This window comes from Gigantopelta aegis, chromosome 11, assembly GCF_016097555.1.
Source record: "Gigantopelta aegis isolate Gae_Host chromosome 11, Gae_host_genome, whole genome shotgun sequence".
NCBI lineage: Eukaryota > Metazoa > Mollusca > Gastropoda > Neomphalida > Peltospiridae > Gigantopelta > Gigantopelta aegis.
In genome coordinates, this window is record NC_054709.1 from 7686235 (window position 1) to 7710151 (window position 23917).

At 38.0% G+C, this 23917-nt stretch overlaps 1 protein-coding gene across 2 annotated transcripts; it reads right to left on the reverse strand.

The window, feature by feature from the left end:
- Positions 1 to 27: 27 nt before the first annotated feature.
- On the reverse strand, positions 28 to 22990 carry LOC121385258 (endoplasmic reticulum membrane sensor NFE2L1-like). 2 transcript variants are annotated; one of them, XM_041515865.1, is made up of 10 exons: positions 22877 to 22990; positions 20693 to 20824; positions 18235 to 18334; positions 16649 to 16719; positions 15835 to 16041; positions 12169 to 12475; positions 10854 to 11024; positions 9919 to 10034; positions 7962 to 8281; positions 28 to 7095 (listed from the first exon to the last, which is right to left on the reverse strand). In XM_041515865.1, exons 1-10 carry the CDS (start codon positions 22928 to 22930, stop codon positions 6612 to 6614), a joined length of 1962 nt encoding a protein of 653 aa, XP_041371799.1. In that variant the 5' UTR covers positions 22931 to 22990; the 3' UTR covers positions 28 to 6611. The 2 variants fall into 2 exon arrangements, with proteins under 2 accessions (XP_041371799.1, XP_041371798.1); XM_041515864.1 differs by lacking the exon at positions 22877 to 22990 and adding an exon at positions 21591 to 22452.
- Positions 22991 to 23917: the final 927 nt, after the last annotated feature.

The window sequence follows — 23917 nt, forward strand, 5'->3', positions numbered from 1 at the left end:
TTGGTTAAAGAACAAAGACGAGATAAATTTATTATTAAATTATATTTTATTTAATATATAATGAAAACATAGTTGTGAAGTGCAATTCATTTCCAAGAACCAAACTTCTCTTCGCGGGGTTAGTCTGTTTTAACAATGAGAAATAACTACAGGAATCGCCCAGCCTATATATACACAATACTAAACAAGGAATATTTACAACAAACTTTAACAAAAAGCCTTCAGTCATTCCTTAGCACTATAGCAGGCCATTCAACAACCCTAACGTCTGTGGCGGGAAAGTAAACTGGAAAGTAAACGGAATTGTTAGTAAGAGAAAATATATTTTGCTACTGCGAATAGCAAACTCAACCTACATAAAACTTATGCAAGTTTTACAGAGTACAAGGGCATAGATGGGGTGGGGGGGAGGGGGGTTCCAACAAATCTGCCTGCTGAAGCAGGAAAACTGTAGACAAATGCATTTTTTCATGCTAAATTCAGAGTTATTTATTTCCAAGCCGATTGTTTTCTAAATTGCACACAAAAATAGTATGTTATTTTAAAAACACATTTACTTTTCTTCTTATGTCGAACCAAACTGAAATTATTTACAAAACCCTGTTTGTAAGAGGATGGGATGGACTACAGGTTTGTATTCGACCCCCCACCCCCCACCCCCACAGGTTCGGACCATGCTCCGCCCCACCCCAGCGTAAATAAATGTTTATTAAAGTAATAACAACAATGAAGGTTAAGGCTATAAATCATCCTATTCTACCAGAGAATCATCTATCACTTTACAAACAAAATACATACAACCTTCATACAGGGTTCCCTACCTAGTCAACAAACTTTGATATGCATTTTCCATCAACTTTCCGTTCTAATTTGTTTCCTCTTATTCTACCACAAATTGCCAATCTCTTCTTGGCTTATTTTAAAGTGTCAAAAAAAAACACAATTCAATGGTTATCCATGACTTTTAGCCTCAAAAAATTTCATTTGCAATCACTCGACTTTTTGGAAACCCAGAATAAAGTGGAATAGTATCTTGTTTATTTATCACCCTCAACAATCGCCTCATTAAAAGGAAAAAAAAGAAAAACGTTCTACATCTTCAACCCCACAGACAAAGCAATGTCTGAGTTGATTCTCAAAAATACTTATTTTCTAAAAACTATTTATCAGCTCAAATGTTATGCACACAAGCCACCTCTAGCTGAATACAGGTTAGTTTACTTCCCATGCAATCACAGGTTACACTTCGCTGTATAGGCAAACAAACTACATTCAAGTATACGTACATATACATCATACATATATATATATATATATATATATATACACCGGTGATAAAATAGTTTTAGTACTTCGTAGGTGTACTATATCCAGTACCATAAACAAACAAAAGGTTTAACATTTCTATACCTTCAACAACCTGTGTTGAGTGACTACAGTATGACAAGGGAGGTAAACAGGGACCTAGTTTGAACTCCAAGCAAGGATCTCTACAGTATATGTAAACGTTTCTTCACTACTGGTAAAGGCTTATGAATATTGCGAGAGCGACGGTTTCATTTGCACGTCGCTTGCGTAAGTATAGACTGCGTAACCCATTTTTCGTTCGTGCATTTAATTTATGACATCATTTACATGATCATGATGGGTTACATAACAATGAAATGGGTTACCTGGATTGGTTTTTGCATAACCCATCAATGGCTAACGCAAATTTACAATTCTCCGAGTTTTGTGGTATACAAGTAAATAGATATTTCTCCTATTGGTTATCAAATTTTTTGGCTCTCATCTAAATACAAATATGATCTGTCTGCAGGGAAAATATCTAGAAATAACTCGAGAACGATTAAATTAGAATTGTAGGAAATTCAAATTGGTATGTGGTAGGAGCGACGTATGATGTATGTATGAAATTCAGAGGTGAATGATAAACTAAGATATCTACAGAACAGAAACATATCTGACCCAAACCTAACAATCCCCTGATAACAGAAAAACAGCAAATGTACAGTACTAACAACAACTGAAACAAAACAAGACTATTGAAAAGTATTGTTTAAACAAAATAAACAAAAACTAAACAAAAAACTAAACTAAATAAAACTTTCAATGATCAATATATTATTTTTTTAGTTATAAATCTGCAATCTTTGATACTGTATATATAAACCTTTTTTAAATTTAAGTATTTAGAACTTGGCTCCGTTTTTATGAAGTGATCTTAGCACCAATATCATCTTAAGTGCATGACTACCTCATGCACTTTGAGGTGATCTTAGTGCCAAGATCGCTTCGTAAATCGGGCCCAGATCATGAAGTTTAATTTTCTTCCTACAATATTCCATTCTTCATTTTATATTGGATGCAACCTTCAACATAGGTCATTAAAAATATACTGTTATCCATACTAAAGCAGGATTATCTCTTATGTGTTTTCAGGGCTTCTAGAAATATTTGTAAAATCCACTAGCCATGTCATCAGTGATTTTAAAAATTTACCAGCCTTCATTAAAAATTCACTAGCCTTACTTTATTTAATACAATTTTACTAATAGTAATAATCAGATGTGTTTACCTAAAGCAGGGGCAGACTATTCATATTTTCAAAATAGACTTAAATGCACCATTTGACAACTTTTGTATGGCAATAGTAGTTATTTACTAGCCCAACATTGAATATCACAAGCCATGGGAGTGGGACTACCATAATCTAGAATCCCTGCTATCTTGTACAATGTACTAACAAAAATGGTGACCAGATAAGGTGCATTGAGGCAATTGCCTACATTTGTTAATGGCAAAAACACAAGTCTTATTAGAACTGTAGCCGTGTTTGTTATCTAGTAGTTAATGTCACAGGATAGAGAGATAAGGGGTGCAACTTTAAAAACAAATATTTTTATTACCTTACACATCCTATAGGAACTTTTAAGACCATAGGTATCTATGACATCACATGTCTCTTATCAAAAGATGTGGCGCGATTTATGCATATTATGAACGAGTCTGTTCATGTTAAGAAGAAGAATAAATTTCAACCAAATTAATGTTTAGTCGTGACTACACAGTAACTTACACCAATGGATGTTCTGAATGTGATGGCCCATCATCAATGGAATGGTTGTTTAGTGATACCTCAATGTATCAATTAGGTGATCCAACTTTGTTATCGCACAGGGCCTAATTTCGCACAACATAGTAAGCCTAGTTGTGCATGTAAACGTACCACTAAATTCACAATTTGTATTACTATTAACAGTTCACATATTCAGTACTCGAAGTTACCGATGGGTAAAAGTTAACAAAATTATATTTTCTATTTATGGCTACATAGCCTGAATTCAGTTAACCACCAAATTATGTAGAAAAAATAAAGGTAAGATATTTACCATATCACGAATTGAATAAAGTACTTTTTTTGACAAACAAAATGTGTTATCTCTTGAACCACTTAACAGGGCATATGTTAAGTGACCCTAGCTTCAGTGGCGTAGCGTGGGTTGCCAGCACCCGGGGCAAGGCAAGTATTGTGCCCCCTAACCAGTAGACCATCAGCACTCCCAGAGTCCCTTCTACCAGTCCAGAATTTTGCGCCCAGGGCAAGCGCCCTGGTGGTCCCGTCCACACTATGCCACTGCCTGGCCGTAAACATATAATAATCTTATAATTGAAGAAAGCAAAAGGACATGAACTCAAGTGATGTCAGTAGCTACATGTATATCAAAAAAATAAATAATAATACAATTCTTAAAATATGAAATGAACAGAAACATTGATCAGGTTTTAAAATTCATTAAAAACAAACCAAATTTAACAACACATTAAAAATATACTGGGTGTCCAGCAGGAACATCACAACACCAATAACATTAATCACTGTGTCAAAAACAATTCTTACGAAACGACATTCACTATGAGTCTATAATTTCTTCACTTCAGTAATGTTTTTTTTTATGAAAGTCATTCAACAACAGTTTCTGAAAATCAGTAAAACCTTATAAAAACAAGCATCCTCAATTTATCACATAATCAAAAACCATGAGAAAACGTCCATGATCAGATAACCAAAGAAGTAAAAATGCTTTTCAATATAACCCTTCGGCTAATGAATGCTTGGTTGGCTGAATAGACAGATCAATTTTTTTTATAAACAGACATCAACCAATGCAGGCCTGTGGATTTCAGAGAGTGGCCCGTGGATCTGAGAGAGAGAGGAAACTTGTGCTCCATATATTGAAAACAACTTTTGGAACAAAAGCTTACAAAATACACAAAGAAACGTCTCTTGATTCATTTGTTGGTTTTTCTTGAAACAAAACCAACATGAGAATGGAAAAGTTCTGAGAAAGCCACAGACCTGCCAGATAATATGTCATCAACATACATACCGGGGCTATGCAATTAAGCAGATTTGACTGTACTATCTTGTTACATGGTTACAAACAAAAGCCACATTATTTATCACAGCTTTGTGAAGTTTCAATTTTTCCATACAGGTAATATCAACTCTAAATTATTTATCTTCTATTAACAATGAATTAATGTACACATATTCCTACAATTAGCAGTTAAACCAAATAATGCACCTAATAAGCTTTTGCTAAATCAGTTAATGCCACTTTTTTCCTTTTTTTTTTTTTTTTCCTCTGGAATAACACACCATCTCCAATTGCAGCGATGAAGACCAAACACAATTCTAATACATAGTCCCACAACACAATTAATGCTCATTTTATTGAACAGAGAAATTTCCACCATCGTTCTAATTTGGTTTGAAAGAGACCAAATGAAAACTGTCGGAAACTTGGATTTTTTCCCTCTCTTTTCGTGAATAGTTAACCTGACCGTAAGAAAACAAGATTAATGCTTCTTTAAGCATTCAACTGGTTGTCCCTGACAACTGCTATTACAAAAACAATTAAAATCTACTAACCATTGCCAATGAGAATTAGGAAGCTGCATTAAGACTTGTTAATTTAAAAAAAAAATTAAAGAGACAAAAAAAATAAAAAAAGACTTGTTTGTTTGCTCAAGACAAGTTGTTTAATTGCAGGACAAAGAAAATTTACGTACCTAAAATCTTGGAAATTAATGGATATATTTTAAATGTTTTTTTAGATAGATAATAATAAGACCACTGCTGTTAAAAGGTGTCAAATTATATGAAATGTAGTGTCCATTTTCAAAATATTTTCAACTCCTATAACCAGCTTGTAGGGGCAAGTGATCTATTTTGTTTTAATTACATACCCTGAAATTATTTTCTTGCAGAAAGCCTGGTGTAGGACCAATAAATTATTCTGACAACTTGTCTGTCAAAACAAGTGTTAAAACTGAAAATTCTAAAATGTACAATGACCAGTCATGCATTAAATTAACACTGTATGATTTTGGGCAGTTTTGTTTCTATCAAACAAGACTCTTTAATGTTCCATGACAGACAATTTAAATATTGCCGGACTCTTTCAACCGACACATTTGGACGGGAATGGCACACTTAAGACGGAACAAGTAAAAAGATGGACAGGGACTTGTCCCACACGATAAATGGATGTTTAGAATTCAATGTAGATCAACGATTGGAAGATTTTAAAGTTTAACATGTCATCGCTGCAAACTGAAGTTCAGATATTTCTTCATCTAACTTGAGATTAATACTCACAGAGTACATCTTTGAGGGACAAATACAGGTTAGGTCAAGGTCATTTACATGACAGACAGGTCAAATGATATATGCAGGTCAGATCAAATGAAAAAATGCATGTCAGGTCAAGTTGAATGAATGATGAAGGTCATGTGTCATGTCGAATGGATAATGAAGTTCATGTCAGAGCAAATGAATAATGGAGTTCATGTCAGGTCGAATGAATAATGAAGATGATGTCAGGTCAAATGAATAATGAAGTTCATGTCAGGTCGAATGAATAATGGAGTTCATGTCGAGGAAAAATTAAAAATGTGGGTCAGGTCAAAATGAAATATTAAGGTCACAGGGTAATGTATTCACATTCAAGTTTGGTGAAACTGTAGATCAATGTATTACTACTGCACATCAGTTAACAGGTCGTAACAGATGGTGGTCAGTTCTACAATAAATGCGAAAACAAGGATCCTCCATGTGCTACGAGAGATATCGACTACGCAGTTGATTATTGTAGCATGTATCAGCCACCCCCACATCAAACAGAACCAGGAATAGTGACAAGACGAAACGATATGCTATTTAGACATGATGGTGTTAATGGTTGTTTGCTGCAAGTTACATGACATGACATGATATCTCTGGCCTGGTGCTTATAAAACTTTTTTAGAGTCTATAGACTCAACACTTTATTGGAAGTCCAAGACGTCATTAGAGATCGAGCCTGGACTCTTTAAAAGTTTTATAAGCATGGGTCCTGGACAGGTAAGTCTATCTTATTTGTGACATCAACGAAAACCAAACCAAAATTCCAATTCTGTAAAAAAAAAAAAAAAAATCACTTTCTGTTAACTTTTCAGAAGAAAAAAAAGATTATCATAAATTACCATAACAAATATCACTGCAAAGAGTTTCAGCTTCATGAATAAAGAGATCGTGTTAACAATGCCACAAATGTTTTCCTTTTCTATTTCTTATCATTCTTCCTCTTCTTCCCGGTCTTCATGGCGCTGTCGTCCGAGGGCACGGTGCGCGGCACCAGGAACACGTTCCCGTCGCTCGACTGTTGCAGCGAGTACTCATTAGCGTCGTAGGGATTCCCATGCTCGTCGCGCAGTGAGTTGAAGATTTCTCGGTACATGTAGCTGAACTTCTCCTTCATCTCGCGCGTCTGCTTGTCGATGTAGTAGCGCTCCCGCTCCAGCTTTTCCTTCGCGTCCTTCAGCTCATCCAGTTCGTCCTCCAGAGTCATCAGGATCCCCATCTTCCTCTTACGGCAGTTGTGGGCGGCCACCTTGTTCTTTCCACGGCGGCGGATGTCGCGGATCAGCTGTGTCTGCGGCTCGGTCAGTTTGTACTTGGACATCATCTCGTTGAATTCCTCCACGGGCGCATTGATTATCCGACTGGCCGTGAACGGAATGTTCAGATCGCACACGCGCTTCTCATCTCTGCAAGGGGAACATGAAAACAATGGTTATATTGTAATGTGTGAATATTGTTTATCTTGGGTATAAAGTTAAGTTTGTCTTTGTTTAACACAACAACAAGAAAGAGCACACCGATTAAATAATACTGGAATCAGGATGTAGAAACATTTAATAATTTCCATTATCAGCAAGGGATCTTTTATAGCACTTTCCCACACACAGCACAACCTTTAAAATAGCAGTTGTGGGGCACTGGTTGTGATAGGGCAAAACACAATGGGTTGATGGGTGTACCAGTCATGGTGCACTGGCCGGAACGAGAAATACCAGTCGTGGAGCACTGGTTGTCATAGGGCAAAACACAATGGGTTGATGGGTGTACCAGTCATGGTGCACTGGCCAGAACGAGAAATACCAGTCGTGGGGCACTGGTTGTCATAGGGCAAAATACAATCGGATGATGAGTGTACCAGTCATGGTGCACTGGCTGGAATGAGAAATAGACTGAAAAATAAATGGTAAAGTTTGATTTGTTTAACGACACAACTAGAGCACATTGATTAATCATCTGCTATTGGATGTCAAACATTTGGTATTTCTGACACATAGCCATCAGAGAAAACCCGATAAATTTTCTTAAGCAGCAAGGGATCTTTTATATGCACTTTCCCACGGACAGGAAAGCACATACCACAGCCTTTGACCAGTTGTGGGGCACTGGTTGGAACAAGAAAAAACCCAATCAGTTGAATGGCTCCTGGACAGTACATGCATGCATATAAATTTCACAATTTGACATTTGGTACAAACAAAGCATAATTTATACCCACACATCTCCCTCACACACACACCTCCATTTACAATATTTACTGTGTTATTAGCCCCACCTGCTGTATGGTCCTTTGTGTTTAGACTTTTCCACCTTGGTGTAAGCCTTCACCTCCCTGGGAGACTCGCCCGGCTGGAGTGGGTACGTGTGGTTGTGTTTGACGTGTTTCGGCGGTCCGCTCGACGGTCGGTTGAAGTCCGTGTCATTGGACGAGGTGGAACAGTTGGTGTTTGGCGACTCGGAGTCACTGTACGAGCTGTAGGAGTAGCGGAAATCCTCCGGCTCGAACTTAGAAGACTTGCTGTAGGTGGGGCTACCAGTGCCGTAGTCACTCCCTCCAGTGGCTCCCTCCAGACCATCCACCGTTTCCATGTCATGCTACACACACAAATAAAAACAATCTTAATTAATATTGGTGGAGGGGGAAAGAGGAATACATATACCGAACTTCACATTACTTTACTTTACAAGTTTACTTTGCGAAAGAATATATACCCCAAGACCGTGTAGCTGTCGAGTGGTATGTTCGTTCACATAATAAACGAGTGCAATAAATAGGAAGCGAAAACAACGTATGTGAAGTTCTGTATTTATTACATACTTTCTTTTATGTTTTATAGAAACAGTTTTTAATTTAACGTCATAACAACACTTTGTTAAATCTATTATCAAAACTCATTTCATGGATTTACGTAACGCTAAGAATAATACTCTGCGGCAGCCTTGTGTGATGTTTTAAATACGATATGACGTCATTTGTAAATCATATATGACGTCAGTAAATAAAAGGTGCTAACTGCAGTAAAAAAGAAGGGAATTCCCCATTTAAAAGTTCTGGTCCATATTGCACATATGTGCGATACAAAATAAATTTATTACATGGTTTCAAAATGTCTTTATCACTAAAGTAAGATTGAATAAGTCCCGAGTTACACTTACACATAGTTGAACGAATGTTGACACTTTCTCGAGCACCAACGGGGTTTGAGTCAACGGGATTCGACTGTACTTGTTTTAACGACACCTTAGTACATTTTACACTATGGCTGTTTAGCATCTTTGTTTTGTTCAAAAACACCACTAGAGCACATAGATTTATTAATCATCGGCTATTGGATGTCAGATATTTGGTAATTTTGATGTATAGTCTTCGAAAGGATTTTTCTGGGGTTTCATTATAATTTTAGTATTTTACAACAGTTAATGTTGATTAAAATTAGGGAAATCGATAAAGTCGAGTTTACTAACACGCATGTGTGGCCAAAAGTCCAGTATTTAAGACCATTATTTGGGGTTTTCTCACCATGATGCATATCCAATTTGTGATTTTCTATGTTGGTAAAACTGTTAAATTTATTATCAAATTAGCTGTCACAATCAGCTATCAATTCTTGAAAATTATCAATAAAAAAATACTCGCCAAAAAGCACCTTTTAAACTCAAAATGTTCAGGTATGTCTTAAGCAAAAAGAAAATAACTAAAGCAGCCATTATCAAGATTAGTCTCAATCAGTATTGTTCTATTACTATTTCCGGTCAGTGCCGTGTGCAAAACGGCGGGAGATATCAATGAGTGAAAGTACTGTATGCGGTGTACAGTACTGGCGAGATTGGGTGAGATATCTAGACGGCAGTAGTCAGAAGGTTAAAAAGGAAAGTATAGAAAGAAAGAAATGTTTTATTTAACGACGCACTCAACACATTTTTATTTACGGTTATATGGCGTCAGACATATGGTTAAGGACCACACAGATATTGAGAGAGGAAACCCGCTGTCGCCACTTCATGGGCTACTCTTTTCGATTAGCAGCAAGGGATCTTTTATATGTATCATCCCACAGACAGAGTAGTACATACCACAGCCTTTGATATACCAGTCGTGGTGCATTGGTTGGAACGAGAAATAGTGCAATGGGACCACCGACAGGGATCGATCTCACAACGACCGCGCATCAAGAGAGCGCTGTACCACTGGGCTACGTCCCACCCTCGGAAAGTATAGAAGTATGACCCACCTGCAATGGTGATGCGCTGCCCATGGACTCTATGGCCGAATCTTCACTGACTTCGTCGAGCAGCAGATCCGGGGTCACACTGGATGAAGCTTCCATCATATCCACCGACTGGAGACCTGCAACCAAACAGCACATGTTTCTTTTATATCACTAATCAAGGCTTTAGATATCCCCGAAGAATAAATTTCCTTTTTTTTTTAAAATAATGTCTTAATTTTCCTTAAAACAAATTATCGCCAATTGTGGACGTTTAGTGGACATTGCGTTCGCTAACTGCAGATGCTAGTATAATACAAGTTTTTAAGTTATAAGGAATCGCGACTGACACCTTTCAGAAAATTCTAAGCGTGCTACGCGTCACGTGAACATTACCTACTTGTGCATATTTTAGTGTTCTTTCTGATTAATATTCTGACAATATCGGCCGAAAGTAGATATTGTTGAAAATATTTCAGGCGGGCACACCGCTGCAGCACCATCTACAAGAGGGAGCTGTCTCTGCCACACCCGCCCTCTCTGCCACCCCAGCAGGCCTCCCAGCCACTTGTACATATTAAAATATAGGAAATAAAGGAATTTGCATACCAAAATATAGGAGCGTTATAGGAATTTTGAGGTCAAATATAGGAGTTTTATAGGAAACTTTGGTCCGATTATCATGATTACCGGCATTTTACACGGATTTCTAAAGACATTTACATTATTAATGGTATGTTCTTACCGTGTGTATGTACACAAGATACCATCTACTACCTCATCAAATTTTGGCAAAGCAATTGAGTCAAATATAGGAAATGAATCTCAATATAGGAGTTTCATAGGATCCTATAAAAAATATAGGAAATATAGGAGGTCTGGGAGGCCTGCCCCAGTGTCAAATTCCTTCAGACACCCCTCACTCTCCGCAAACAGAGGTCTGTTAAAGAAAACGTTACCTGCATGGATGGCCTCTTCGGGTAGTACGAGATCGGCTACACTGCTCAGATTGTCCGACTGATTCATCGCAGTCACGTTGGAAAAGATGTCTTCAGCCTCCCAGTCCAATGATTCAAAACTCCCAACAGCAGGAACAGTGGAGCTGAAATTCTCTGCTTGTGATAGAAATTCTGAAACAAATATGTTTGGGCTTTTTTACTAGTTAATTAAATGCTTAACAAAAACATCTACACTTTTGACAGTATTAAATCAGGGTTCGAAATAGGAAGCAAAATATGGAGTGCGGTTATTTTATTAAAATAGCAGGCCAAAAACAATACGGCCTTGTAAAAGATGATATTACCTGCCTGAAATGGACAGCATGGGTGAGTGGACGGTGGGGGAAAGTGTGTGGAAAATTAGAGACCTCAGAGATATATCTTAGAGCATTATAAAATTAAAATGTAACAGAATCATGAACTCAGACTCCGCTAAATAGATGATGAGATGTTTCCTGAAAAACGACCTACGATTTAAAAACAAAATTACCAGGTGCATATTTATATCATCAACTAGGTCTACAAAATGGGACTACTTTTCATGGGCCACTGTGCCCAGGACACGCGTGCGCTACAACAGCTTGTTCTGAATGTGCACGTTAAACACTCTGACCTGATGGGCGATTATTTCGAACCCTGTAGTACAGAGACGAAGCTAGGTCTGATTATTAGCCACCTCTTTCTTTGATTTTTAGCAGGAGAGTCATAATTTTGTCTGCTTTTTTTAAAATGTTTAAATTAAACTCTTTTTTTTAATTCGTTCTTTGGATATTGATGTGAAAGATTTTGTTCATTATGAGGAAGTAAGCAAACTTTCTGGTCATAGTGAGGCTAGTTAATAGTTAAAAAAAGAAAAAAAAAAGAGCTGTAATAGTCTAAAATATTTTACACTGCCTAAAAAGTAAGTAGTGTTTTCCCTAGCTCGTTTTAGCATGGTGCAGCACCATGCTTCAATAGCCAAGTACCATCTTGCCTTAACCAGCGCCATGCTGCCCTGAGATTAAACAAGCCTAGAGCTTTCAATAATTAATTCTAAAATTGCTTTTATAAAACACTCAGAAATGTATTATTAATTAGTAAAACACGCCTGTTACACATTTTGCCATTCATTTATTAAAGCAAGCACCTTAATTACATTTTTTTTTGTCTTTAATGAAAAAAGTGCCCTGGAAATGGTGAAAATGCCTCAAAAGTGTTGTCTACCATGCCGTGCCAAATTTCTACTGAAAACACTACTAAGGTTGGCAGTCTCAAGTCAGTTCTACACATCACTAACCTGTATCATTGAGTTGCTGCATGCACGATGCGTTGTTACTGTTGTTACTGGTGGGCAGTGGCAGGCCCATGCTGACAGCCATCGGAGACGGCAGGGTGGTGTTAGCGGCAGGTGTCGGCATCGTGGCGTTCTGTAGCAGCACATCAGTGCTGTTCACGTGGCATGCATTAGGCAGGAGTTCGGAATCGGGGCTTCTCGTCGCATCAAGGTCTTCCTGAGTCAGGTTATTGAAGTCCAGCAGGTCTGCCAGACACTCGAGGAAGCTGTCCTGTCGTTCAACATTCTGTAGGGTGTGGAGCTGTTGTGGCTAAAACAGGGAATGAAATGTTTTATTTAATGACACACTCAACACATTTTATTTAGTTTATATGGTGTCAGACATATGGTTAAGGATCTAAAACAGGGGAAAAAGAAGAGAATATTTGTTTTTATTATCCACATAGGTCAAGACATACAGGAAAATATAACTAGTATGACATACGTGTGTCATAATGATTTTTCAAGTGCACAACGAATGACGTAATTTTGAGAAGTGATGTCATAACATAACGCAGCTTCCAAAGTCAAAGCTTTGTATTATCGCTTACCAAAATGACATCATTTCTGAAAACGACTTTGTTTTCTAGTCTCTTTCTAGTTAGGTTTGGAATGGTTTGACATGGTCCTAGACTTTTATTACTAAAGATAATATTATGGACAATAAAGAAATTATTACACTCGCATGTGAATCGTACCAATTTTACGCTCAGGCAATACAAGAATCCACACTTGTTTCGTAAAATCAGTATGACACAAAAGCTCATATAATAATGTCTATAACAACACCTCGGCACATTTTAAACTACAGCTATTTGGTGTCTTAACATACGATTACTTTGACATCTGGACAATTGAGAGAATGAGATGATGCCTGCTGTGACCAGACTACTCTGATCGGGGAAGCAGCAAGTCATCTTTTTAATGCAAGTTTTCCCATAGACTGGGACCATATTTTCGAAGCTATCTTAGCTTTACAAAATCGTAAAACCATCCTAAGCTATGACATCACTATAGCACACATCATATTGACATCATAGCCTATGACAACTTTACTATTTTGTAGCACTAAGACAGTTAAATGTTTGTTTTGTTTAACGACACCACTAGAGCACATTGATTTATTAATCAGCTATTGGATGTCAAACATTTGGTAATTTTGACACAGTCTTAAGGAGGAAATCTGCTACATTTTTCCATTAGTAGCATGGGATCTTTTATATGCACCATCCCAGACAGGATAGCACATACTACTGTCTGTGGTGCACTGGTTGGAACGAGAGAATGGATCAGTTGAATGGATCCACAGAGGTGGTCTGATCCTGCAATCACACCTCACGTGAGTGCTCTACCACTAAGCTACATCAAGCCTGGCTAAAATAAAAGATGTCTTGTACCCACTCAACATGGTTTTTGTCAAAAATTAATCCAATAGTCTAAAGGTTAAGGAAACAAAGAAAGAAATGTTTTATTTAACGAAGCACTCAACACATTTTATTTACGGTTATATGGCGTCAGACATATGGTTATGGACCACACAGATTTTGAGAGGAAACCTGCTGTCGCCACTTCATGACCTACTCTTTCCGATTAGCAGCAAGTGATCTTTTATTTGCACTTCCCACAGGCAGGATAGCACAAACCATGGCCTTTGTTGAACCAGTTATGGATCACTGGTCGGTGCAAGTGGTTTACACCTATCCATTAAGCCTTGCGGAGCACTCACTCAGGGTTTGGAGTCGGTATCTGGATTAAAAATCCCATGTCTCGACTGGGATCTGAACCCAGTACCTACCAGCCTGTTGACAGATGGCCTAACCACGACGCCACCAAGGCAGGTCTAAAGGTTACGGATTTAAACAAAAGTATCTGAACAAATTTTACAATGATAATTTTATAAGAGTGTTATCTCTGAGAATATAAATGATAATATTATAAGAATGTTATCTGTAAAAATACAAAGATAATGTTTATAAGAGTGTTATCTCTGAGAATACAAATGATAATATTACAACAGTGTTATCTCTGAAAATATAAGATGTTGTTGTTTATAAGAGTGTTATCTCTGAGAATATAAATGATAATATTATAAGAATATTATCTCTGAAAATACAAAGATAATGTTTATAAGAATGTTATCTCTGAAAGCTGTAGAGCTTAGAACCACTTCAAACCGTGTATTGCCAGCTACGTATTTCCATCCAGCGTATCCCAACAGAACGAGAACTTCCCTGTTGTTCGGTAAATATCCTTCATCAGGACTGACGGCTGAGTAGCGATATGTTTGTCAACATCATGTGCCTGTTGTATTAACTGTCGTTTCATTGCTCTCTGTGAGTGTGTGACACTGGTAGTGAGTTGTTACCTCACTTCACGGCATGACTGTGTGGCAGTGCTATCAACCATTACTCACCACTCAGCATGTCAATCAGTTTAACACAGTCAAAGTCAGGGGTTCATGCTGACAGATCCTACAGAGTTTCCTCCCTTGTGACATCACACACCACATCATAAGTCCACTATGACCAAAGCTTATGATGGCAAAGAAGGCAGGTTTTAGTCAGTAAATGTAAACTGATTTTAGAAAACGATTCTGGCCTTTGAAAGTGTTTGCACAGCAATGTCGTTCCCACAGGTCTTCTAGATTATTGTAGCCCCACTCCCATGGCTAGTGATATTCAGTGTCAGGCTAGTAAATAACTACTATAATTAGCCCGACGGCTAGAGGAAAAAAAAACCCTGTTCAAATGCTGCATTTACATATTTTGAAAAAATTAATATCCTGCCACCTCTTTCCACCCCCAATCTTAGGATTTTTAAGCCCTCTCTCCCTCTTTAGGTGACATATGTGATTATTACTATCAGTAAAATTGTATTTATTTAAAGTAGGGCTACTGAATTTTTAATCATGGCTAGTACATTTTTAAAATCACTGATCCTATGGCTAGTGGGGATGCAGATGATTCGTCCTCTGGACGTTTCGTCCACTGATGAACTCGAGACTAATCGTCCACAACCAAAAATTGTTCTTGGACAATTCGCTCACTATAGTGTATATTACGATTAATTAATCAATGGCTATTGGATGTCAAAGTTGGTAATTCTGAATCGTAGCCATCGGGAGGCAGGACATAGCTCAGTGGTACAGTGCTCACAAGGCTGTGGTATGTGCTATCCTGTCTGTGGGATGGCACATATAAAAGATCCCTTGCTGCTAATCGAAAAGAGTAGCAGGTTTCCTCTCTTGACTGGTGACAGCGGGTTTCTTCTCAATATCTGTGTGGTCCATAACCATATAGCTGTAAATAAAATGTGTTGTGTGCATTGTTAAATAAAACATTTCCTTTCCATTTCCTTTCGTAGTCAACAGATAAAACCCACTTCATTTTTCCAAATGCAGCAAGGGATCTTTTAGATGCACTTTCCCAGACAGGAAAGCACATACCACGGCCTTTGACCTGTTGTAGTGCACTGGCTGGAACGAGAAAACCCCTATCAATTGAATGGATCCACCGAGGTGGTTCGATACTGCGACCCAAGCATCTCAAGTAAGCACTCAATGAACTGAGCTAAATCCTGTCATCTGATATAGAGAGATAATCAGCATCAGTTATTTCATCTTTGACTGACCTGATTGGATTGATTGGGGTGCTGTGCGCCTTCTTCAATGTAGTTCCCAAAGTAATGGATGGGCTGGGCTGGTGGCGCTGGTAGAGGTGTTACTGGTAGGCTGTCCAGTAACTGCGTACTGTTTCCATTCGGTATAAAGCTGTCCACTTTCTCCTGGCCAGCCGGAGAAGACAAAATTTCGAGTGCTTCCTCAAGTGAGAAATTCTCCTGCAAAGAACATCACACATCAGTCACAAGTTAATATACAGCACATGTAGTTTGTGAATTTATACATGTAGGTCAAAGGTCAAAATATTGACAGTTAAAAAAGAAAGGAAAATAATATTTATTTATTAATGCTGTCCACCTCCGCAAACTAGTTCTCGTCTCTCCAAACATGACACGTGCTGATCTCTTGTGACCACCTGTTCCACATCATGTTTTTTCAAAAGCTTTTGCCAGGCTCAGACTACCAACTGTCATGACAGAGTTGGTTCATTCTTCAATCTCACGACTGTCCAATTGCTAGTCTCAGCACTTGTACAACTCTATTCTTGTTGTATACATCTTCCATGACTGATTAGTTGTTAATCTGAGCACACCCATCGTAAGTTGGAAGTGAGGGAAATCATGACGCAACCATTAAGTTAGCCAAAACCCTGTCGTGACAGTTGAAAGTCTGACCATTTCAGAAAGTGTCCAGTGGTTACTTCTGGCATTGTTAAGAGGCACCATACTCCCCATCTACCAGCAGTCCATTACAGTAACTTTACAGAGGCCACTATAAAAAAAAAAAATCAAAGATTCAAACATCTACAATCACACCAATACTTACAGCAACATTTGATGCACTGAAGATATCAGTCTGCAGCCCTCCAGCAGGCGTATCCAGTGGTACCCACTCACCTGTAAACACAGACAAAATTATGTCACACAAAACACACCTTCAAGACAGGACAATAATAAGCAAAGCTGTCAACAAGATTATATTTCGTAATTTTTCTTGTCAAATTCAAGATAATATTTTGAATTACATGTCCAGATAATATTACATCCAAACAGTTACACTTACTAAATACCTATTTCAGAAGCCATCTTAGTGCTACAAAATCATAAAACTACTGTAGGTTGTGACGTCACTACAGCAGACACCATAGTGACATCATAGCTTACGATGGTTTTACGATTCCGTAGGCTAAGATTGCTTCAAAAATATGGGACCAAAGCTCGAACTTAAGAATTTGAAATGTTTTTGCCGTAGGTAAAATGCTCACCGATGCCAATTTTGAGTCTGCCTACGGCAATTTTAAATTGGTCACATTTGCAACAAATATAAAAACTAAAAATAGTCCCTTCAACCGACGTTAATAATTTTTATCCGTTGGCAAAAAACCACCATCTGTGAATCCCCTGACCGACAGCTAATCATACTGCAACTACAGCAATGACTGTCAGTGCTGTCGTTAAGTTTGAGCCCTGAAATATTACAATGTGCATGTATTTTACAAACAAACTGTATTATTTCAAAATGGAAATACATGTGAAGGTGACCAACAAGTTAACATTCGACAGGGGTGCAGAAAGTACTCGCCCACTCGCCAAATGCAATTAAAAATTCTGACGGACTAGTTAAAAAATGTAACAACCAGACAAGACAGGCATCTGTTTTTATCTGACTTTTTATCGATCCGCGACAGTGCATCGGGCATGCCAGAATTTAAAAACATTCAAACAAACTGTTCACAACGATGAAAAAATATAGAATGCATGTACATCATTGACAATAGATGACTTCGGAGTTCCAAATAATCAATTGCGTAAGCACGACACTCCTGGGCAACAGTCGTTCTAAGGTCAATACTACATAGAAATGGCTTGTTTACATTCAAATTATGTTGCCGGTTTTGAATAGATGGTTCTGTTAACAGGGTTAGCTCTGGGTGAGCAAAACATTTTGCCAAATTGTCTATTAAACTTCTAAAAAATGTCAATTATTACATAAAATTATTTCGTCAAATTAAAATAAAATTCTCCAACTGCTTTCAAAATTCACAATTGGTGAATTTGGCAAGTGCCAGAGCTAGCCCTGGTTAAATATTTGCGGGATATCATTTGAATTTTGTAAATCTATATCAAAGAAATGATTTGTCAATCAATTTCTGGCAGACTACTACAAATTTTGGCTAGTAGATTTTAGTTGGTACTAGTCCGACTGGCTAATGAAATATTTTTCATTTCTGCACCCCTGTGCAATGTGACAAAAGTACCTTCAGTGATGCTCCAGACCTATGGCAAATTATATCTCAATGACGTCAACTGCTGTTGTTACGTTCGAGCCCTGTGTATTTATAATACATTGTGAACCAATTTCATCTGGTCCAAACAGCAGCCTATTTGTATGAATACACAGGGTATATTTACCGGTTTCACCATCCTGCATGAAGTTCTGTGACAGCCATTGTTGATTCAACTGACGTCTCTCTTCTTCCTTCTTCTTCCGTAACAATTCTTCTTGTTTTTCCTAGTAAACATCAAATAAAATAGTACAAATTAATACAAATAATGTCCATACATGTATTTAAAAAAAAAACATTTGCATAAAGTAAAACCTTTAAAAAGTATTGTGATTTGTGATATTAATCAAATTGAAATACCAGGGAATATTGTTTTCAAAATCTTGATTAGCGGTATTTCTAGGCAATTGAAAACTGATTAGCAACTACTGGTTAATGCTTTAAAATTGTATAGCGATCACTGAAACTTGCACAGCGAATCGCGACGCGATACTGAACAAAATGTTCCCTGAATACTGTCAGTATTTAAATGTAATATATGACAAATACATTTTAGAGCTTTAATTTGTTTTCTGAAATAAAATTATGGTATGATACATGAAGACAATGTATTGCCACGTGCAGTCAGAGGGTAAAACAGGTATGGCACCATACCCAACTTTTTTTTTTAAGTTTACATTTTGACAAAATTAATTACCCTTATCATTACTGTATGATTTTCTTCACCCTAACCATAAACTTAAACCATTTTCTTTCTGGGGGCACCCCCCCCCCCCCCCCACACACACACACACACTGTGGCTGCGTTCAATTCCATAGCGCCATACCCAAAAAATTCTTTTTGGCAGCAGTAGTGTTGGGAATCGGTTGCATTCCATCATCGAAACTCATAAATTGTTGGCAACAACCGATCAACTTTTGATTATGTAATCAGTTAGAAATATATGAACGCAGGAAGGATTTGAATTAGAACAATCATGCACCAGGACCTGGATCCTACAAATGGATAATTTTACCTTTAATCTCTTTTTTTTTCTTCACGCACATATGAAAGTAAACACCGGACTACGTAAATTATACTTATAAATGCAAGTGATGCACAAACAAAACTATCGCTTTTGCAATTTTTAGAGCCCTGTGCAGTACTTGTATTTAAACATGAAAACAATCACCGGACTCGAGCCCCGTGCAGTGCTTGTATTTAAACATGAAAACAATCACCGGACTAGAGCCCCGTGCAGTGCTTGTATTTAAACATGAAAACAATCACCGGACTCGAGCCCCGTGCAGTGCTTGTATTTAAACATGAAAACAATCACCGGACTCGAGCCCCGTGCAGTGCTTGTATTTAAACATGAAAACAATCACCGGACTCGAGCCCCGTGCAGTGCTTGTATTTAAACATGAAAACAATCACCGGACTCGAGCCCCGTGCAGTGCTTGTATTTAAACATGAAAACAATCACCGGACTCGAGCCCCGTGCAGTGCTTGTATTTAAACATGAAAACAATCACCGGACTCGAGCCCCGTGCAGTGCTTGTATTTAAACATGAAAACAATCACCGGACTAGAGCCCCGTGCAGTGCTTGTATTTAAACATGAAAACAATCACCGGACTAGAGCCCCGCGCAGTGCTTGTATTTAAACATGAAAACAATCACCGGACTCGAGCCCCGTGCAGTGCTTGTATTTAAACATGAAAACAATCACCGGACTCGAGCCCCGTGCAGTGCTTGTATTTAAACATGAAAACAATCACCGGACTCGAGCCCCGTGCAGTGCTTGTATTTAAACATGAAAACAATCACCGGACTCGAGCCCCGTGCAGTGCTTGTATTTAAACATGAAAACAATCACCGGACTCGAGCCCCGTGCAGTGCTTGTATTTAAACATGAAAACAATCACCGGACTAGAGCCCCGCGCAGTGCTTGTATTTAAACATGAAAACAATCACCGGACTAGAGCCCCGCGCAGTGCTTGTATTTAAACATGAAAACAATCACCGGACTCGAGCCCCGTGCAGTGCTTGTATTTAAACATGAAAACAATCACCGGACTAGAGCCCCGTGCAGTGCTTGTATTTAAACATGAAAACAATCACCGGACTCGAGCCCCGTGCAGTGCTTGTATTTAAACATGAAAACAATCACCGGACTCGAGCCCCGTGCAGTGCTTGTATTTAAACATGAAAACAATCACCGGACTAGAGCCCCGCGCAGTGCTTGTATTTAAACATGAAAACAATCACCGGACTCGAGCCCCGCGCAGTGCTTGTATTTAAACATGAAAACAATCACCGGACTCGAGCCCCGTGCAGTGCTTGTATTTAAACATGAAAACAATCACCGGACTAGAGCCCCGTGCAGTGCTTGTATTTAAACATGAAAACAATCACCGGACTAGAGCCCCGCGCAGTGCTTGTATTTAAACATGAAAACAATCACCGGACTAGAGCCCCGTGCAGTGCTTGTATTTAAACATGAAAACAATCACCGGACTCGAGCCCCGTGCAGTGCTTGTATTTAAACATGAAAACAATCACCGGACTAGAGCCCTGAGGAAGACAAAAAGAAAAGCACAAACCTTTGCACGCTGTTGTTGCAGCTCAAGTTCTCGCTCCTGTTCAAGCTTTTTCCGAAGATCAACATCGAAAACATCTTTACCAACACCCAGATCAATGTCTTGTCGCCACAGAACTTCAATTAAATCCAAATCCTGAAACATTTTAACAAGAAAAATTAATTTTTAAAACTTCCAATAAGATGACATTAGATGCTTTCCTGTCAAGGAAGGAAGGAAGGAAATGTTTTACTTAACGACGCACTCAACACATTTTAATTATGGTTATATGACGTCGGTCTTTCCTGTCAAATTACACAGGGCTAGCTCTGGGTGTAAAAACACATTTTGTCAATTTTTGTCCAAAAATACAAAACCCAGCTATTTCCCAATAATGTTTTATTGAGCATATCATCGTTCTAAACTTGCAATGATTCCGATTCCATTTTAATCATATATTTTAAAATATTTGGTGTTGTTTCAGCCAACACTAGGTTCCGTTTTTGCTTGGGACCATTTTGACACGGTGCTTTTGCTATAACACACACCCACCCCACCCCCCCCCCCCCCCCCACAAGGCTAGCTCTGGCAGTTGCAAATTTTAAAAACAATTGGCAAATTTTATTTTAAGTTGGCGAAATAATTTTAGTACATTTAATTAGAAAATAACTGGTTTTACCTGCCAGTTTTGAAGTTTAATAGATAAATTGGCGAAACTTTGTGTTTCATGTAATACCTATTTAATATACCACTAAACAAAATTAGTAAATGATCATGTATTTCTGTGGGAATATACAAACTAAGTGGATGGCTAGTGTAAAAAGATAAAAGTATTAAAACAAATTCAACATACATGTACATTCAGTACTAAGAAACATTGTAAGAAACAATATCACTTGTTTTTCCCACAGTACCATATTACCTCTTCAGTGGGATTACTTCCTAACAGACTAGACGAAAACGAAACTGCCCCAGCGGCGTGCGAATCATTGTTCAAAACCTCATCACTTGAGATTTCCTCTGTTCTATCATTTGCGTTTGATTCTTCATGTACTTCCGATGAAGAGAGATTATCAACTGCTGCATTGACATTTTGTTCTTCACTAGAACCTTGACCACCTGACGACGAACTATGCTGCACACTACTGGACGATAATCCTAGGTTTGTCTCGAGCAAAAACGCATCTATGTTTGTACTAAGTCCATAAAATCGTTGAAACCTTGGAAGACTGCGAACTTCTTGAAATATAGATGAAAAGTATTCATGATCCACACTTTTCGGGTGCACACTGCCACTAAGGCTATTTAAAATGTTGAAATGGTTATGAAAATTTGAAGGTGCATAGGCTATGCTTTGTCCCAAGATCACATCTTGAACTTCGGGGTAGTTTATTAAATTGCTGTGGAGATAGTTATTAAGATCTGTTCTAAGTAAACTTAGAATAATAGCTATCTGAATTAATCCGTCAGTGAAATACTGTTTAATAATCATTTTGTTTCAACTCAAAAAACACAAGGTAAAGTTACACCTTTAACAATGTTTTTTGTTTTTAGACTGGTTACTGTTCCATGCTTGTCAGTCAATTCTAAAAATAGAACTGGATCCAGTTCAGACAAAGCCCTGTAACTTACAGTGTACGTGATCAATACACATAAGTTCACTAAAATATTGTCCCTCATACCACCATTTTAAAAGAGTTATAGGGAATACCAAATCAGTTTCACAAAACCATATTAAAACCACGTAAGTTGAATCTTTTGTTGAAATTTCTCTCTTCCGCTTGCATGTACGTGAATCAGCAGAATAAAAACGCCACCAAAATACAAGTGCGCAGGCGCTGAAGTGACGTAACCGGAGGTTTTGCTGTGAGCATGTGTCATGACCTACTTCCGGGGCAGATCACAAGATCATTTAAGTGCACTTCGAGATTTTACAACCAAAATCTAGTAACTAATAAACAAAACAAATGCCTGTCACATGGAAATTATTTCTAAATAAACTGAATACTACAATCTGACACAGAAATGGTTTCTCTCCACACTTCTGCAAGACGATACTGACATAAATGTTTATCGATACACAGCTGATCCATATTAGAAGCCACCATTTCGGAGTCGACTCGGTCAACCTTTATTCAAAATAGATCATAAAAATCTATGTTTTTAGAACTAAACACGTACAGTCAAACACTAACACCAAAAACATACCTGTGACAACCCAGTCCCGCTTCCGTCTGGCACCATATGCTGTGTTTTCATCATTTTGGTGTGGTCGAAACCTCGCTCCGCTCTCAACGTCCCAGTCTTCCACTTCTATCTGATACTAAAGTAGGTCTACCTATGACCCGTGACCTTTGTGTATTCGTTTACTTCATTGGCTAAACAAATGATATCGACACCGGGGCCGTGATGTAATGGGGACATAAGGCCAAGGCGACAGGTATCGAGTTCGCATTCCACTACTGGCTCCAACCCACAGCGAGTTTTATTGTCTTTGTGTGGAGGTGTAAACAAATACCATTCAGGCTCTAGACGGACACACCCTGATAGAACTGCGGTCTATGTCCAGGACGGCGTGCTTAAATATTATATACATAATTTTATTTTTGTTTAACGACACCACTAGAGCATATTGATTTATTAATTATCGGCTATTGGATGTCAAACATTTGGTAATTCTGTCTTAGAGAGGAAACTCGCTATATTTTCCCATTAGTAGCAAGGGATCTTTTATATGCACCATCATAAGACAGGATAACACACACCAACGCCTTTGGTACACCAGTCGTGGTGCACTGACTGGAGCGAGAAATAATCGACGGGGATCGACCCCAGACTGACTGTGCATCGGGCGAGCGTTTTAAATTCTAATTGGCTTAGTCCCGCCCCCTTAAACAAAAGAAATAAATACAACGATCATCTTTCTCAAAAACATTTAATCTTACTTTTCGGTTTTCAAGTTTTCCCATTTACTATATATTGTTCTATATACGATTTTCAGCAGAGCATCAAAACAAATTATGTGTATTTTTAAATATATCTACTGTATATTGTCTGTGAAAGTCTTTTAAAATAAAACGGTATTTAAAGTATTTAATTTTAACATGCAAAAATATGACGCTGTCTTGAAAGACACAAATATTAGTATTTATCAAATTTATATTTGAATTACCTTGCAAATTTTCTATGGGGGGAGGGGTGCAACTTAAAAAGGGCTCTATGAACTAGTATGTATAGTAGCATATGTCC

Excerpts from the sequence above, each read along its gene's own strand:
- LOC121385258 (XM_041515864.1), bottom strand. The coding sequence starts at position 22,160 with ATGATTATTAAACAGTATTTCACTGACGGATTAATTCAGATAGCTATT. Across the intron at positions 20,825-21,590 it reads GAAGTAATCCCACTGAAGAG|GATTTGGATTTAATTGAAGT; the intron begins GTAATATGGTAC and ends AAAATGTTTCAG. Across the intron at positions 7,096-7,961 it reads CACAAAGGACCATACAGCAG|AGATGAGAAGCGCGTGTGCG; the intron begins GTGGGGCTAATA and ends TTCCCCTTGCAG.